At 37.9% G+C, this 19,751-nt stretch overlaps 1 protein-coding gene across 9 annotated transcripts in view; it reads right to left on the minus strand.

The window, feature by feature from the left end:
* Nucleotides 1-19,751, minus strand: part of Synj1 (synaptojanin 1) — an 88,510-nt gene that overhangs the window by 63,642 nt on the left and 5,117 nt on the right. For all 9 annotated transcript variants that reach the window (XM_042687195.1, XM_042687193.1, XM_042687192.1 and 6 more), the window contains exons 3-4: nt 3,042-3,128; nt 559-826 (exon numbers count right to left, since the gene is read on the minus strand). In XM_042687195.1, the coding sequence (XP_042543129.1) occupies nt 559-826; nt 3,042-3,128 (355 nt within the window). The remainder of the gene's footprint in view (nt 1-558; nt 827-3,041; nt 3,129-19,751) is intronic.

Raw genomic sequence — 19,751 nt, forward strand, 5'->3', positions numbered from 1 at the left:
ACTGAGGAATCAAGCCCAGGGCCTCAGGCATGCAAGGCAAGCGCTCTACCACTGAGCCACCTTCCCAACCCCTCAGTATACTATTTCTTTACAGTCTGTTGTATACTAAGTCTGGGGAGCAGCTCAATGGGAGAGTATTTGCCTACTATGACTCAAGGTTCTGGGTTTAATTCCTGACATTGCAAAAAAGAAAATCTACTTACCATCTCAAAATTTAAGAGGGAATGTTGGTTTAGGATGGTGATAATACGAGACAAGAATGAAAACTAAGAATGATAAACAGTATTGTGTTATCATTGTGATAACACAATTTCATTATAAATAATTCCTGAATCTTAAATCATATTTTTGAAATGAAATTTATCAGAATAAATGGATTTCATGTTAGATTCCAAGCCAATAATGGCTGATCTGCTGAAGAATTGGAAAGAGAAAAGAGGGGCAATGTCCACCTCTTGTTATCTCTGGAAATAGTAATGGCTGGATGTATCATGCCCTAAAGTCACCAATCTACTCATAGCACATGATTAAAAGGGCAACAATGAAATTTGGACTCACCAGAAAAACCTATTGTCAGTTGTATGTTCTTGCATGCTACGGTGTGCATTAAGACTCAGATCTAAACTGACTCCAGATGCAGACCATGCAAAATAAAAGTTTCCTGAATTCAAAACTTTTCGTACTTCTGAAATGCGATCCTCATCTGAAGCATCAACTCGAAGTGATATAAATTCAGTGGAAGTAACTCGAAAAACTTCAGACTCTTGAATTTTTCCAACAGACATACATCCAGTGACTAGGACAAGATAATGTAACATGGTATCACCTGCAAAAAACAAAGATTTTTTAATTGAAAAGTGGCTGAAAATTTTCAATATTTTCAAGCTAATCTGACTTTCTTTTGTTTCCATCTTTTAAATTTGACAGTATAACAATTTCAATTTATCATGGATATACTGAAATTCACAACTAGGCTTTTTTAAGTTGTAAAAAAAATACGTGTTAAAATACATTTTGAAGCGAGGCATGGTGGCTCACTCCTGTAATCCTAGCTACTCCAAGGAAGAGATCTAAGGATGGCGGTTTGAAGTCAGCCCAGGCAGGAAGTTCATGAGACTACTATCTCCAATTAACTACCCACAAATGCAGAAGTAAAGCTGTGACTCAAGTGGTAGAACTCTAGCCTGGGCAAAAGAGCAAAAGAGCTCTGGGACAGTGCCAAAATTGGCACAAAACAAACCAAAAAACATTTTGTGTATCTAAACATTAACAGGATAAATTCACATTCACAAAACAATACTTAACTTGGAGCTATAAACATTTAATCAAAAAATGTGTTTTGCTTGTACCACTTTCCCTAAAGATGGCTAGAAGTTGGGATAAAATAACCAATATTGAAGTTCTCTGTAAATGGTATAGTTGAAAAAATGGCATAAATAAATGAGCTGCTGATGCTATATGGACAATAAATCCTTAATAACCATTTTAAAAAGCAATTTGATGTAAGTAACATTTTTTGGGGGAGGATTGGAGTTGAGACAATTACACTATATAATGCATCATTCCTGTCTCCACTTCCCAAGGGCTAAGGTTATAAATATATGGCTCCATGCCTGGCTAGTAATCTTTTTTTTTTCATTTAATTATATCAAATCCTATGAAATAAGTATGTATTTGAAAGCCAGCAGTAAAGTACTTTAACATAAGCAGAAATGGCGGGCTGGGAATGTGGCCTAGTAGTAGAGAGCTTGCCTAGCATGCATGAAGTCCTGGGTTCGATTAATCAGAACTGTATAAACAGAAAAAGCCAGAAGTGGTGCTGTGGCTCAAGTTGAAGAGTGCTAGCCTTGAGCTGAAGAGCTCAGGCCCAAAGTTCAAACCCCATCACACACACACACACACACACACACACACACACACACACACACACACTCTCTCTCTCTCTCTCTCTCTCTCTCTCTCTCTCTCTCTCCCCCACTAAAATGCCAGTAAAAACATTTAGTTAATCCTAGCTACTCAGGAGGCTGAGATCTGAGGATTGGCAGTGCATGCAGGAAATTCCATGAGCCTCTTATCTCCAATAAATCACCAGAAAACCAGAAGTGGCACTGTGACTCAAGTGGTAGAGCGCTTGCCTTGAGTTGAAGAGCTGAGGGACAGTACCCAGTACCCAGGCCCAGAGTTCAAGCCCCATGACAAAAAAAAAAAAAAAAAGACAAACTGAAATCACAAATACAATTCTCTGAAGCCCATAGTGGTGACATTAAGTGACAGACATGGGCTCAGGATGAGACATGAATTCAAAACAGATGTGTTCTCCACTATATACCAAGGAGATCAGTGTTATTCCCATGAAGGCACCTTTTCCCAAAACGCACTGAAGCATTAAGCACTCTTAATGTGTTCAAAAGGACATCAGCTCTGGAACATGAAATCATATGAGCTTCAGAATGCAGCACTGTCTTCTGGGACACAAACATTTTATCATATTAGTCTAATTAATTAGACTAGTTTTTAATGTTAAAAATTAATACTCAATTTTTTAATTTTCTTAAAAAATGTTTAAAAGGTATACTACACTTACAACAGAGGGGACAATCAGCTGCACTGGACATAGATGAAATGAACTAAACAACCCAAAGACAGCAATGGGAAGGAAGGAATCACAGGGAAGGGAACAGCTTACATTAAGCAAAAGGAAAGAAATGTTAAGTATCACTGATGTGGAAGAAATAAGTGTATTGTGTGTCAAAGCTCATAGAATTCACAAACTTTAATAACAATTGAAGGTTCGAATGTGTTTGTGACTTTAACTATTTTGACTATCACAATACTGTGAAATATGTGAAATTTATGTAATCACGTAATCTCAATTTAGAAAAATTATTTCTAAAAAAATACATCTATGCATATATGTGTACTACACTTAGAGCTCAAACATAGTCTGAAGTGATACATAAGTAGTCTCGCTCAAATCTTTGGAATTACAAAGGCAGAAATGAAAAAAAAAACGGATTAATTAGATTATGTAACAAACTTACCAAGATTTAACCGTAAAACACCTAGGAGTCCATATGCATCCAGCACTTTGGAGTATGTACCTTTGATTGCCTCTTTTTCTGCCAATGCTACAAAAAAAAAAGAAATACAGATCAAGAAAAATTATCTGAAACATCAGATTCTAAGGAGCTAAGAATCTAAATTTCAAAGAAAATTTCTAAATGTTATTTAAAGACAGTTTTCTCAGTACATAGCCTAGACTTGCCTTAAACTCATGATACACCTGCTACAGACTCCCAAGTGCTAGGATTGTAGGCATGCCCCACCATCCTGGCTAACAGTGCTTTGCCACGTAGAAATCTCTTTGTAAACTCTTCTCCAGAGTTGTGAGTACCATGTTTCCCTATCTGCTTCACCTTTTTCAAGCCATCGCTCTTATAACTTCCTTTCTGGTAACCTCACAACTGCCTTCTAATGACTTGTGCTCTGATGACTCAGCTTGTGGGGGTAGCACAGGCTAAGTAAGACAAAGTGACTAGATCCCTCAATTAATTAATACTGTCACATTTTCTAATATGCTTAGAATTTACTGTGGGCCTCTATTTAACCAGCATGAAATTGAAGACTTTAAAGACTTTACCGAACTGTTAAAGTTATGGGGATTTATACTTAGTCCACATCCCTGAGGGTCCTAGTATAATTACATTGTGTGATTAAAGAAGTTATTCCTAATATTCAATACAAACACAAAACTTTGCAATATAAATTTTATATTTATATTGAATTTCTTCTCTGAATGTTGCCATTAAAAGTGCTGTGTATTGGAAGTGGCGCTATGGCTCAAGTGGTATAGGGCTAGCCTTGAGCTAAAGAGCTCAGGGACAGCACCCAGGCCTAGAGTTCAAGTTCCACAACCAACAACAACAACAACAAAAAGAGTGCTGTGTGGAGGAGTAGCTCCATGCTGAGTGCTTGTCTAGTACTTGGGAAACCCTGATTTCTATCCCTAGCACTGGAAGAGGGAAGAGAAACAAAAAGGAGGAAAATGTACATAAAAGCAAGTATTTAGAAATTTAGTATTCATTATATATCTCTCATGACAGAAGATAGGACTTCCTAGACAAATATTCTAGACTTTTACAGGTTATATGATCTGTGTATTTTTAATATAATTTTATTGTTATTATTAAGGTGTGTAGGTATATTAAGGTATATATAAGTCAGTTTATAAGTACATTTCATTTTTTTAGATAACGTCTATATGTGTGTGAATTTTTTGCGGGGGGAGGGGACGTTGGTTGTGGGGTTTGAACTCTGAGCCTGGTGCTATATCTCAGCTCAACTCAAGGTTGAGTCCCAGCGCCACTTGAGTCCCAGCACCACTTCTGGTTTTCTGGTGAACTGGAGATAAGAGTCTCACTGACTTTCCTTTCTGGACTGGCTTTGAACTGTGATCCTTAGATCTCCGCCTCCTGAGTAGCTCAGATTACAGGCGTGAGCCACTGGTGAACAGCTGGATAAGGTATCTATTTTTAAATGCTACCACTTAAATAGTACTTTTAGCAGAAATAATTCAAGTTTACATATCAGCAGTTAGCAAGAATTAAAAATGTTGAAAAGTTAAAAAGTTTAAAAAAAAATTTAATTCAGGAGCTGGTGGCTCACGCCTATAATCCTAGCTGCTCAGGAGGCTGAGATCTGAGGATTGCGGTTCAAAGCCAGTCTGGGCAGGAAAAGTCTGTGAGACTGTTATCTCCAATAAAAACCACTAGAAAACCAGAAGCAGAGCTGTGGCTCAAGTGGTAGAGCGCTTGTCTTGAGCTGAAGAGTTCAGGGACAGCATCTAGGCCCTAAGTTCAAGCCCCACAACCAACAACAACAACAAAAAAAAAAATTAAGAAAATTACTATAAAACAGCACAATTCTTTGTATAACTTAAAATACCAGCAACAAAATAGTCTCTTTTAACAATACATAATAATATTTACCTTCTCATTAGTGCCAAATACATGAATAATATACCATGGCTCTCAGGTGTAATGTAAGTCCACCTATTAAACTGTCATTCAATTCAAATATGCAAGTAAATGCCATGATGATTAGTTTTTTGATGTTTTGTATTATATTCTGAGAGTCAATAGATAAGGCACACTTTAAATGTTCATATTCTTAGATAAAAGTAGGCAGAAGGAAAGGAAAAAATTCTGAGTAGGTAAGATGTGATTTTCCTTGCCAGAAAATTTTGGCTTCTCCTCAAAATATTAAAAAATAAACTGGTGTTTCATGTAACATACTTGTATATTATTTCTGTGATTTTTTTTTATGGTATCACTAAGCTAGAAGGCTACATGGATTCTTCAATTTCATAGCAATCCAAGGAGCAAAATTACTAGTATCTACACTTGACATATGAGGAAACAAGGTAGAGAGGTTTCCAATTTGTCACAAACTTATCTAAACCTAAATTACAGGTACAGTTAAGGCAGTTTCATGAGAGAAAGGACTTTGTCAAGATCCCACAGTATCCCAGTAACCTAGCACTCAGAGGGGTTCCATAATTATACGATCCATGAGTTGATGAACAAATTTAAAAGGCAGAGCTGAACTTTTAGCTCCAGACCCTTCTCATGCTTTCTAGTTTTCTTTTTAATCTAAAGGACTACAGGTGTTTTCTTACTCATCCATATTTACTTCCAGATTTGGGACTGTGTGGAGGCAGGTTCAATGTAGGCTGACAGAGCCTAGGAACATACGAATGTTATCTAGCAGCCACGCATAGTAGAGGAGCTGCAATGGCAACAATAGCAGTTACATAGAGAGGAAGTGTTAGAAAAATGGAGGAGAAGGGAAAAGGAATAGGCCAGACTTGATCATCAATAGGTAAGGACTGTTTATTGCCAGCAAGGGGCACAGACCTTCCTATAGGTTTGGAGATTGTGCCAGGGACTGGATTTTGGGGTGGGCGTATGTAAGGCTTAACAAGGAAGCAGATTTTAAAAATGGGTTATGGTCTGTTAGGAAAATGGAGGAGGATGGAAAAGGAATAGGTCTGACTCAATCATCAACAGGTGAGGACTGTTTATTGAGGAACAGTGAGGAGTACAGACATTCCTGCAGGTTTGGAGGTTGTGCCAAAGAGTTGGGACAGGAGCTGGGTTTTTATAGGAGGTCAAGCAAGGAGGCAGAGGTTAATGAAAAGCCACTATGTCAAGGAAGGTGGGGGCTTTTCAGTTGGGCCCACAATGGGATGTGTACAGCTGGGCTTAGGTGGATTGCCCTGCCTGCACTTCAAACCAGTTCACACATACCTGAGATTTTGCCTGGGGTCTGTATGGATAGTGGGGTCAATCCTTTATGGTCTCTTGGGGCCCAGGGCAAAGTCCTTGGCCAGGCCCAAAGTGGAATGCTCCACCATCGGTGAGGGAATATTGTCCCCTGGGGGCCAAGCTTGGAATGAGCTTCCTGCAGACAAGCACTTGAGCACACACCTGGTGCTTTGCTTGACCTGGGGGAACAAGGTGGGAGTCAATCCTGCAAATTCCATCTATATATATAAAAAGATTGGGCCTGGATGTGTGTGTGGGGAGGGAGGGAGATGGGAAGGGAAAACAGAGGAGGAGGCAACAATGCTTGATAAGAAATGTACTCATTACCTTGCCCAAGTAATTGTAACCCCTCTGTACAGTATTTTCACAATTTAAAAAAAAAAAAAAGATTGGGCCAAGAGGGGAGAGGCAAGTCCTTCAGGAATAGTCAAGGATAATGGGAGCCAGGATTCTCATTGTTAGAGAAGAGAATATGGACAGATGGAAAATGAGTATGGACATCATGGTGTGAACTAGAACAAAAGTTATTAGTTTGAACTTGGTTTTCTAGACAGAAAAGACAGTTAATATATATACAATATATTACATATATACATAAAATGTATTTAATTATAAAATATATATATAATTATAGTTGATATAGACATACATATATGTTCTCTGCCCTATCCACTGACAAGATCTGGAATAAACACCAATACAATAGCAACGAACATGCCAGATCTTGATTTCTTCCACTAAAAGGCACTAGACCAGACCACCTTGGAAAAAATGGCTGCAATATAAGACATGGGCAGGAACAAGATGAGCCTGAAATATTCTTGTGTCAGAAGGAAATTATTCAATGAAAAACTTAACAGCCAAACTAAAGAGATTTATATTGGAGAAATCTAAGAAAAATGTTATTAACCCCTGAAAAATCTCATGAATTCAAAGTCTAATGGAAGGGATATTTGTGCAGTCTCAAAGTACCTCAAAGAACTTAATTATAAAGGTATAAATGTGCAATGTGAGGTGCTGGTGGCTAACATTTGTAATCCTAGTTACTCAGGAGTCTGAGATCTGAGTATCACAGTTCAAAGCCAGCCTAGGCAGGAAATTTCTGTGAGATTCTTATCTCCAATTAACCACCAGAAAACCAGAAGTGGTGCTGTGGCTCAAAGTGGTAAAGTACTTCCCTTAACAAAAGAACTCAGGGATAGAGCCTTTTTATGACTGACCAAAAAAAAAAAGCAACACCACACCTGACATACTCAAATAATGAGGAAGAACACTAACAGTAACAGAATAGTTTAAAGTGCATGTGATTGAGTGGGTGCAGCAAAAACACAGCACCACTTCTGACAATCCCTGCCAAAGATGTACCACCTCAATTTAAGCATGAGGAGCCACCACAAATGTCACACAAAGCGAGTGAATTTCACAAAGTAACTGGCCACATCAGAGTCTCAAAGTATCAAAGATAAAGACTTTTTCTAGACTGAGATTAAGACATACTAAACTGGGTCTTTTTTATTATTGTTGGAACAGCTGGTCAAACTTGGGAGTCTGAGAATCAGTAATACTGATCAGTATTAATTTTATGATAGCTATATCACATTTATGCACAAGAATATCTTTCTAGGAAATACATGTCTTGGGTGTAATAAGGTACCAGTATCAGCAACCTATTGTCAGGTAGTTCAGAAAAAAAAATTCTAAACTTCAACTCTTCAGAATGTTTTAAATTGTTTCACATCCCTAAATTGAGAAGCATTTATCCCTCAATGGCATTTATATGATCAACTTCTACAATATTATATGTTATGAAAGATCAAATGGGTAAAGAAAAGTAAGAAGTCAAGAGACTTCAACAGATCAGAATAGGCTTTAATCATTACTACAGAGGGACTCCAAGTAACACTGAGCAGAGTCAGAGATACAAATGGTAATGAAACCTGAGATGGAGTTACCCAAGAGGACTCCTATCCTTGAAGAGGAAGTCTGTCCATCTCCTCCTTTCTTCCCTTTTTCTTTCCTCCTCAGTGGCTTTCTGAGAGCCCTTCTGCTTACTTAAACAGCAGCCAGAACACTGGCTGCCTCACTGCCACATAAAGGAGGCTTGACCTAGACCTATAATGATGCAACTGGTAAACTCAATTGTATTAAGATCACTAGATACTTCTCTTTTCCCTCCTGACTGTACTTTTCTTGTCCACTTGTTCTATTCTAACATTATTTCCTTTCATATATAGATAGATAGGCAGATAGATCCTCAAATTTCAGCCTCCTGAGAAGCTAGGATTACAGGCCTGAGCCACTAGTGCCCAGCTCTCCTCATATATATATATATATATATATATATGTATATATATATATATATATATATTAGGTAGGTTGTTACTATGTAGCCCAGGCTGGCCTGGAACTCTCCATTCTCTGCCTTAGCTTCCCTAGTATTAGTCCAATAGCCTCCTCTCTCATGGCTTAGCATGCTCTTTCCCTAGGCCCATTTAGTAAAAAGGTAGTAAATGATTAGCCTCTACCCCCTAACCTGAGAGGGCACTCCTTTGGGGTAGCTACAACCATATAAGGCAGCAAGATTCCCAAATTAAAGTCACTTGAGACATTAGTGGGCACTTCTCTTTTGTGAGAAGGGGTCTTGCCAGTCCTTTTATTGGCAATAAACCTTTTCTTTGTTCTTTGTACCAGTTTTCTAATTTACTCTAACAATTAGTGCTGAGATTATAGGCATAAACTATCACATTCATCATTTTTTAAATGGGGAAAAAGATTTCTACATAGACACTAAAATATATAAAAATAGATGACAGAAGAGAGATAAGACTAATTATATTACAATTCTAGTTCTCTGATTAATTTAATTTTTAATTCTATAAAGTAATTAAGGAATCTTCTGCCAAGAAAGTATTTAAAACAAGAAAGCCTATTACATTATTTAAAAAAAAAAAAGGTGTATAACTTTTAGATGAAGCACTGTGACAATTCATTTCTATCTTTTTCCCTTCATAGCTTTTATTTCAGACAAAATGAATAATTTGTTGTCCCTTATACATATTCTGTTTTCTTCCATCTCCTCTCCTATTCTTAGCGTTCTTTCCGTCTGGATAACCTTTAGTCATCTCTGGATTCTCAAATGTTACTCATCCTTAAATCGCTAACAAAAATGCTACTTCCTAGAATTTTCCCTCATCACTAGTTGGCAGCCTCTAATGTACAATACAGCCACTTGTGTACTACTAACAATAGAAACTAGGTTTCATTTCTTCATATCTCAAAATACCAACGTAACAGACTTGAACAACACAACTATTACAGTGTTCACCCACCAGACAAAACTTACTGACACTTTTGCCCTACCAGTGAAAAAAATCCTACTATTTTATTAATGGAGTTTATATTTATTTCTCACAGGGAGCTCTGGAAATTTTCACATGTGTTTGTGTTGAGTGGGAAGGATAAAACAGCCATTGTTAAATGATTGCCAGTCAAGATTTAAACAAGTGGAGTTTATAAAATGGCAGGGTGTATGAAGAGCTCAGAGAAAACAATATGAAAGAATGAGTGGAAATCAAAGTTCTGTTGATAAAATTCAGTCACTTCCTTGCTTACTGAAGTCTTTGAAGGTGTTCACTGTGTTTTCAAAGAGAATAATAAACTACTTTTTGAGAAGTTCCATTTTCTTTTCCCTCCTTTCATGATGGCTATTAAGTAAACAAGCTGCTAGGAAAAACAAACCTTTCTTTTCAGAAGTTACTGATTTCTAACCTAACCATAAGCAGACACAAATGCTTAAGAAGGCCATTGTTACAGGACAGAGCCAATAATGAGTGATCTTCAGCAGTTCAGCTAAGGTAAAGGGGCCTACATCTTTTCACCACATCTCTTCATGTGCTTAAGCATATAAGGTAAAGCAAATCCTGGCTTCTAAAAAGACTATCATACACCAAGGAAAGTAATCACTAAATCCCATGATAGCTTATTTTGATGGGGAAAGTATTTTCTCAGCAGTTAACACTATCTTTTACTCATGTCTCAAAAATGTTCTTTGTTTTAAATTGAAAGTGTTTACTAAGAACACAAAATCATCTTAAGTATAAATCTCTACTTAAACATGTCCTCACATCATAAGCACTAATCAGTTGAAGGCTTCTGACTACTAGAGAACATAGGCTATAAATAAGATCACAGAACAATTTACAAGTAAGTACCACCAACATTTATTTTCACAAAAATATGAGAAATCAGTGATTTGAACGTAAGTTAGATATTTGATATAAAGAAAACTACTGTTAATATTTCAGATGTGATAATGACAGATGTTATGGCTATTAAAAAAACAACAAATGCCAGGAATGGTGGTGCACACCTGCAATTCCAGCACTTGGTTGGCTGAGGCAGGGGTATCGTGCATTCAAGGCCAGATTGAGCAACATAGCTCCAGGTCAGTCCGGAATACACAATGAGATCCTGTCTCAAAAAACAAACAAACAAAAAACAACAAAAAGTCAACATAAAAAAGAAGCTATCTTTTAGAAATATATGCTGAAGACCTGGGGATACAGACCTGTACTAGAGTGCTTGTCACAATGAGTATGGCTCTGAGTTCAATCCTATTAAAAAAGAAGAAAAAAAAAAGAGGAGGCAAAGAGGGTGTATGATGACAATAACTAATTCTGAAAAATTTGTGGTGTCTACAATTTATTACAAAATAAATGGGAGGCAGAGCACCAAAAAAACCCAAAAAAGTGCATAGAGCCAGGCATGGTATTCATACCTGTAATCCTACCTACTAGGAGGTTTACATCTGAAGATTGAGGTGTTAAGTTAGCTCAGGCAGAAAGATCTTTGAGACTCCATCTCCAAATAACCAGCAAAAAAGCTAGACAAGAGGCTTGGTTCAAGTAGTAAAATGTGGGCCCAGAGAGAAAAAACCAAGGGAGAAGCTCTATGTGCACACCACACTACACCACACACATGCACAGGCATGCATGCATACATACACGGAGTAGATGGTGATACATTAACTGTCCATGAATTCATAGTAGTTGAAGCTGGGTCACAGATACCTGTGCTCCATTGTACCATATTATTTTTATGTATATTTGACTCTTCTAGAAAATAAATATGTTAAAAAACATTCTAACAACATTCATTGGCACATTGAATAAATTCAGGAAGAAAAGAAGAAAATGTGAAAGATGATAATAGCTAGTGAGTATTATAGTCAGAAGATACTAAACTTACAAATGGTCAGAGAAATACTTTCCAAATCCAATTACCCTATAGTGATGTATTAGCCAAGTTTCATAAACCTGTAAAGAAAAGTAAATCTTACAACTTTAACTTAAAATGGTCCCATAGCCTGTTCTCTGCAAGGGTATGAAATATTCATCAAAAAAATACCTAACAAATTGTGAAAAGTGAGGACCTGACAATTCCTTTATGGAGGTACAAGAAATGGTAAATATTACTATATTCTTTCATAAATGTTTTATTTACATTTATACTGAATAATTAAATAGGACAATTTTAATATTCTATTCTGTTGAAACTCTTCAAAACTATCTTTAGAAAACAGTAAGCGTATCATCCTTTGCTCAGCATCACAGAATAGGTTAAGAAAAATGTAAAGCTACATTGAATCATGTGGCAGCAATATCTTATAACTTAATTATGATAATTCATTTATTATTTTAGTTCTGTGCCTACTTTCCAAGTTCTTTGTTGTGTGTGCTAGTCCTGAGGCTTAAACTCAGGGTCTGAGTGTTGTCCCTGAGCTTTTGTGTAAGGCTAAATGCTCTACCACTTGAATCACAGTCCATTTTTAGCTTTTTTGTTTGTTAATTGGAGATAAGAGTCTCACAGACTTTCCTGCCTAAGCTAGCTTTGAGTCACAATCCTCAGATCTCAGTCTCTTAAGTAGTTAGGATTATTACAGTCGTGAGCCACCAATGCCCAGCATCAAGTTCTTTTATTTGAATGAACTGGTGATTGAAGTTAGGCCTAACCTACAGCTGTTCTTTCTTTCCTTTTTCTTTTGTTGTTGTTGTTGGTGGTGGTGGTGGTGGTGATAGTGGTCTTGGATGCTGTCCCTGAGCTTTTTTATTGCTCAAGGCTAGCACTCAACCACTTTGAGCCATAGCACCACTTCCTAGCTCTTCTCACTTAAGGTAAAGAAATTACGAAAATAGAAGCTAGAGAGGTAGACTATTCCTACACTACAACAACCTCTTCAAGTGAAACTGGGGCTATAGCACTTGCCTAGCATGTGCGAGGCCTACCACTGAAACTGTCAACAGCATAATTAATTATTCTCTACCAAAAGTCAACATGTCAATCATCCTCTATTTTACTATTTCTTAACAACATATCAATATCTCTCTATTATACTCGGGAGGACAGACACACCTTTTTTTTCTGTGTAGCTTACTTATATAGAACTTTGTCCTATAATGATAAGATTGTCATTATTCATTCTCCATTCTCAAATTAGAATTTAAGCCTAATAATGAAGTGCTAAAATGAGACTACAGAAATTCAGATGAAAACATGCCTTTTTAAATCTTTTTTGTGCAAGTACTGGGGGGCTTGACTTCAGGGCCTCATAGTCTTGCTTGTTTTTTTGCTCACAGCTAGCGATCTACCACTTGAGCCACACCTCTAGTTTTGTCTTTTTGCTGTCAATAATTCTCTTCTATTTATTAACTGAAGATAAGACTCTAAGGATTTGTCTGCCTGGGCTGACTCCAAACCTTAAGGTGGCATGAGCCACCAGTGCCTGGTCCTATGACTTTCTTTAATTTGATGAACTATAAGTCTTTTTTAAAGATGTGTGAACAGTTGTGACTGGTAAATCAGACCTGCATTGCCACATCCACCATCTGAACAAGAAAGAAACAAAATTAATGTATTACCCAAGAAGAATATTACTGAAAAGTTACTTGACTTTAATTTCCCTAACTCCTGATGAATTACAGTAATTCAAACTAAATAACGAGGCTACCTAATGAAGGTTCTACTATACAATACTGAGAGTCTGTGATGGTTCAAGTCTTCCAGCCTAGGACTAGACTGCCCTTTTTTCCAGTTGATAAAGAAGCTACAGAACATCAAATACGTGCTGGATATGGAAGTACAAGCCTGAAATTCCATCATTAGAGACTGAATCAAGATTGTGCTTTTGAAGCCAGCATGGGTGATATTCAGTTCCAGATCAGGTTAGGTTTTTACATAGCAAAATCCTGATGAAAAAGAAGAGAAGAGGGGAGAGAAAATGAGTAGAGTGAATGGGAGAAGTGAGGTGTTGAGAGAGGAGGGGAGAAGAGGAGAAGAACAAGAAGAAAGAATGTCAGGAAGAATATGAAGGTGATATTGCAAATTAGAATGCTGCTCCTAGAATCACAATTTGCCTGTGGTTGCATGCATGGCAATTTGTGGTCAGCTCATTTGCATTTAGACAACACTTTGGTTACAGAACCACCAATGCAGAGGATGTTAGACGATGTAAGTCCAAGCTTCTCATTTTCAGAAGAAAAGATTACATGAGTCATTCCAGATTATATACTCAACTAGCTAGCAACAAGGCCTGTTTCCACTCATCATACATAAAATGAAAATTACTTTCAAAGGAAAAAATTTTTCTTTTGAAATTATTAAAATTCAGCTGACAATAAGCTATCCAAGCTAGTATTCTATGTAAACTACACATTCCAGTTTTGCCAACAAATAGCCTTTCATTCATGCAAACAAGTACTTAGTAAAGGCCTACTGTGTACCAGGACCAAGGCAAGGTTCTAGGAATAAAAACAGTACCCAGCTGGATGTGGTAGCTGAAGCCCATAATCCTACAGCAAGGCAGAGACCAACAGGTGTAAGACCAAGGTGTAAGGGAAAAAGAAATCACAAGAATCCCATCTCTATCAATGGCTGAACACCTTTTATCCCAGCTATAAGAAAGCATAATGGCTGGTTGCTGTGGCATACACTGTCACCCTCAGTGACACAGAGAAGCACAAGTAGGAGGATCACAGTCCAGGCCAGTCCAGGAATAAAGTGAGATGCTAACGTGAAAATAACCAATGCAAAAAGGGGCCAGAGATATGGCTCAAGTGGTACAGAATACCTTCTCAAGCACAAGATCTGAGTTCAATCACCAGTAACATACACTTACACACACACACACACACACACACACACACACACACACACACACAGAGGCAGACCTTGGCATTTTCTTAAGGGATTGGAAAGGCAAGCATTGTATAACCATGCAAATGCAAATGCAAAAAAAACCAGACAGGTGTGGTGGTAACATTCCTATAAGCCTAGCTTTATAGGAGGGGGACAGAGGCAGGAAGATGATAAAGTTTGAGGCTAGCCTAGACAAATTATGAAACTCTGTCTCAAAATAAACAAAATTTCTGAAAGGGCTGAGAATGTAGCTCAGTGATGGCATGCATGCTTAGCCTTGTAAACTCTAGACCCTTTTCTCCCTGATCCTTTCTGGTGATTCTTTCCTTCTCTTTGGATATCTTTCCACAACTGACATTGGTCAGTCTGGAGTTCTCTAGTTGGCTATTTCCTTTCTGGCTTGTAGACCCTGGCCACCACATTCCTTAACTCTGCCTCAACTCAGGGAGTATGTCAAGTTTCCTTTGACACATCCTCTGCTGCAGTGGCCTGGAAACTCTCTAGGCAGTAAAGGCACATTGTAAAGCCCACCTTACTTGTTTCCTTCTCTCAGGGATCTGCTCAAGGGCTGCCCATTGTTCTGCATCTAAAAATCATTTTATATAATTTATCCATTTTTTTGTTGTTCAAGGTGAGTGGAGAAATCTAGTTCCTACTACTTCATCATGGTCAGAAGCAAAAATCCTGTTACACTTCTGGGCTAGTTTTATTTTATAGGACAAATTAGAAGATCTGATTGTCCTGAGACAGGATTTCACTAATGAGGTTTCACGGTTTACAGGCAAAGAAGCCTTTCTTTTCATTTGTTCATAGCAGAGTCAAACAAGGTAATTTAAAGCCCTTAGGAATTACATTGTTCCAAAGTGCTGTTTTGTTCTTATATTGCTAGGCTAATCTTGCTACTGGTCTAGCTGAAGAGTGGGCTTAATTTCTTTTTTATGACTTGATACTAAGCTGTTTACTGGGCTGGGAAGGTGGCTCAGTGGTAGAGCGCTTGCCTTACATGCCTGAGGCCCTGGGTTTGATTCCTCAGCACCACATAAGCAAAAAGAAAAAAAGCAGGAAGTGGTGCTGTGGCTCAAGTGGTAGAGCGCTAGCCTTGAGCTGAAGAGCTGAGGGACAGCACAGCACCCAGGCCCAGAGTTCAGGCCCCACAACCAGACCCCCTCCCCCCCCCCAAAAAAAAAAAAAGCTGTTTACTTCTCTATTAAATTTGTACATCATAAAACTATATAAAAAGAAAGTGAGTTAGAATGAGCTTGTGACTTTAAATGAGCATCATTATGCCACAACACGGTGAAATTTGGGAAATTATGTAATCACTTAATCACAATTAAAAAAAAAAAGAACCTCGGAGAAGGTAGGGAGGGAAGGGACAGTAGGAGAAAAACAATGGAGGGGTAACAATGCTCAATAGGAAGTGTACTCATTACCTTACTCATGTAACTGTAACCCTCTGTATAGTATCTTTACAATAAAAAATTAAAAAAAAAAGAAAGTGAAATTTTACAACCTTAATATAAAGGGATCTATAACAAGTCTGAATTTCATCATTTCAGTGCTAAAAAGACAATTTCAAAAAGTCACTTCTTCCCTCAATTTGCAAGTGGTTTTTTGTTTTTGTTTTTTTGGGTCTGGTCGTGGGGTCTGAACTCTGGGCCTGGGCGCTGTCCCTCAGCTCTTCAGCTCAAGGTTAGCACTCTAGCCTTGAGCCACTTCTGGCTTTTTTCTTTTTGCTTATGTGGTGCTGGGGAATCGAACCCAGGGCCTCAGGCATGCAAAGGAAGCGCTCTACCACTGAGCCACCTTCCCAGCCCCGCAAGTGTTTCTTAAAAAAAGAGGACACTGTAACTTATCTAAAGGTCAAGCATACTGACAGACAGTACTTGGCCATTAAAAAAAAATAAAAGTAAACTATGAATACTACTTGTCATAACCACCTACTACACTTGGCATCTACAAGTTCTACAACCTGACATTTAACTTGTCTCAGAAAAGAAACTGTGTTTAATGATCAAACTTTAAATTAAACCCTATGTCCTCTCTATTAACATGTTAATAATTTATAGGCCACACCACAAGTTTATTAATTTCCTCATTAGAAAATGACTACTAGTCTCATTCTTCTTTTTTTGTTGTTGGTCACGGGGTCTGAACTCTGGGCCTGGGCACTCTCCCTCAGCTCTTCAGCTCAAGGCTAATGCTCTATCACGTGAGCCACAGCACCACTTCTGGCTTTTTCTGCTTATGTGGTGCTGAGGAATCGAACCCAGGGCCTCCTGTATGCAAGGCCAAGCACTCTACCACTGAGCTATCTACCTAGACTTAGTTTCACTCTTGACTGTTTTTCTGTCTTTAATTTTCTTTCTCTCCTTAAATGATTTTCCTTTTCTTTTACTCATTATTCCCTTCCCACCACCTTCACAACAGCATCAATAATAATTACAATTTTTCAAAAGGCAAAGAGAAGAACTATGTTTCCATGCTTGTAAAACATATGTAAAGGCATAATGTACAGAAGTGAATGAAATAAAGCATGATATATGCCACAGCCCCTAAACTGTACATTGAGATGCCATAGCAAACTCCCAGGAGAGATGCTACACAATGCTTTAATTCAAAAAAACACAGAGATTCTCAACATATGTTGGACCTGCCGAACTATTGGCTTGAGGTAGTTCATTGTTTAAAGAGGGTAGTACATTCCTCTGATAACCCATTTTGTGAAGCTAGGTTGTGTGTGTGTGTGTGTGTGTGTGTGTGTGTGTGTGTGTGTGTGTTTGTGTGTGCGCGTGTGTGTGTGTGTACCTGCCGAACTATTGGCTTGAGGTAGTTCATTGTTTAAAGAGGGTAGTATATTCCTCTGATAACCCATTTTGTGAAGCTAGGTTGTGTGTGTGTGTGTGTGTGTGTGTGTGTGTGTGTGTGTGTGTGTGTGTGTGTGTGTGTGTGTGTGTGTGTGTGTGTGTGTGTGTGTGGATTGAGAGCAATGACAGACAGGAAATGCCATACAAAAATCATGTAGAACAAGAAATGATACCACTTGAAAAGCTGGGTAGGTCCTAATCGGCACATATAACCCACTAGTAAACAACTGTTTATGAAAAAAATTATTTCAATTTATTTTCATTATTTTCTTCAACATGTTATGTAGTTGAGACTCACATACTTATTGTTTGGCCCTATTTAATTAATAGGACCATTAGCTATTGCTTGTGGCTTAAGGTGTTATAATAAATCTATAATGAGAAAATAAGGCATGAAAAATAAAGTTTAGATACATTTGGCTTACTACTTCAAATGGCAGAGTAAGCTTACTGCAAATAAACTGTTTTTTCATTACTATTACTTCCCTCTACTATGCAGTTTCATAAAGACAGGATAATTCACATTCTGTGAAGTACTCTCATTAGTTTTATGACTCACATTTCCATAATACAGAAAAATTTAAGACAAGAAAACTCAGATGGACAATGTGGAATAAAACCAGGTCTAGAGTGAAGTAATATGGCCTTGCTATCTAATGCATTATTTGAGTCCTGAGTAACCCAAATTATGCTACTTGGAAAGCTTAAAAACATTACTATCTAGAAAGACAAAAGCAATTCCTCCTTATCACTATATTAGCGTGTATTATTGAAAGAGCAAAAGCTTTAATTTAATTTTATTAGCAATTTATATCATTACCCTACAAACTTATCTTTTATTCTTGTTTTTGCACTGCCATGAACCGAACACAGGGCCTCACCTATGCTAGGTAAGCACACCACCACCGAGCCATAGTCTCCAACCCCATCTCTGAATTAAGAAAACTACAACTCCTTTTTTTAGAATCATCATCCTATTCCCATGTGATGACCATCTCTTTCCCTCATCTTCTATTTAGGATATACTTGCGAAGTGGATCTACTGGAGCACAAGGTGGGCTGCATAATAATGAAACTGTTTTTGGAATTTAATGCATGTAAGTCTGGCAGGTATTGTTTCATGCCATAAGGAACACTAAGCTGACAGGTAACAGTTACAAATTACTACTGATTATAACACTTGCTACTATTCCGGCCTAAGGTAGTACAGGCGTAGAGCCCAACTGCTACACTGAATCATTACTCCACAAACACCAATCTCTCCAAATTTCAATCTAACTGACCTTTTGTTGGACTAATAATTTTCTTCCTTTTTTGTTTTATTTATTTGGATATGTACTGCCATTATTGGAGTCTGAACTCAAGGCCTTGTACTTTGCTCACTTGTTCAGCTGGTGCTCTAATATTGAACCATGCTTCTACCCAAACCTTTTGCTGGTTATTCAGAGATAGAGTCTCAAGGACTTTACTGCACTGGTGACATCGAACTTTGAGCTTCTGGACTGCAACATTCTGAGTAGTTAGAATTACAGGAATGAGCCACTGGCACTCTGTGGTTTTTTAACTGATAACTTTTGAAAATGAATATACTACAAACGTATTATCTAAGCATAAGAATGTTTGAGAACAGGATTTAAAATAGCTAACAGAAAAAAAAATAGCTAACAAAAGAAATTAAGTTATTCTCCTTTTAAAGAATAGTAATTTTTTTTTTTTGGGGGGGGGGGGGGTCGGGGGTCCAGTTGTGGGGCCTGAACTCTGGGCCTGGGAGCTGTCCCTCAGCTCTTCAGCTCAAGGCTAGCGCTCTACCACTTGAGCCACAGCGCCACTTCCAGCTTTTTTCTTTTTGCTTATGTGGTGCTGAGGAATCGAACCCAAGGCCTCATGCATGCAAGGAAAGCGCTCTACCACTGAGCCACCTTCCCAGCCCAGTAACTTTCTACTCACTATCTTGCTCATGTAATTGTAACCCCTCTGTATGGTATTTTCACAATAACAACAATAATAATAATAAAAAAAAGAAATAGTAACTTTCCCTCCCTCCCTCCCTTCCTCTCTTTCTCTTTCCTTCCTTCTTTTCGCCTTGCCTTTCATCTTTGCTTTGCTTTCCTTTGCTTTCTTGCCCTAGAGCCAGTGATTCACTATAATCCTAGCTACTCAAAGAACTTGAGATCTGAGGATAAAAGTTGAAAGCTATTCTGGGCAGGAAAGGCTGAGACTCTTATTTCCTATTAACTACTTCCTCCCCCCCCCCCCCAAAAAAAAAGGAAAGGAAAGGGAAAAGGGAAAGGAAAAAGGAAAGGGTAAAAGAAAGAAAAGGGGGAAGGAAAGGGAAAAAAGGTGGAAAGGAGAGGGAAAAGGAAAG

The sequence above is a fragment of the Dipodomys spectabilis genome, unplaced genomic scaffold (genome assembly GCF_019054845.1).
Source record: "Dipodomys spectabilis isolate Male_0828 unplaced genomic scaffold, ASM1905484v1 ptg000107l, whole genome shotgun sequence".
In the NCBI taxonomy this organism is placed as follows: Eukaryota; Metazoa; Chordata; class Mammalia; order Rodentia; family Heteromyidae; genus Dipodomys; species Dipodomys spectabilis.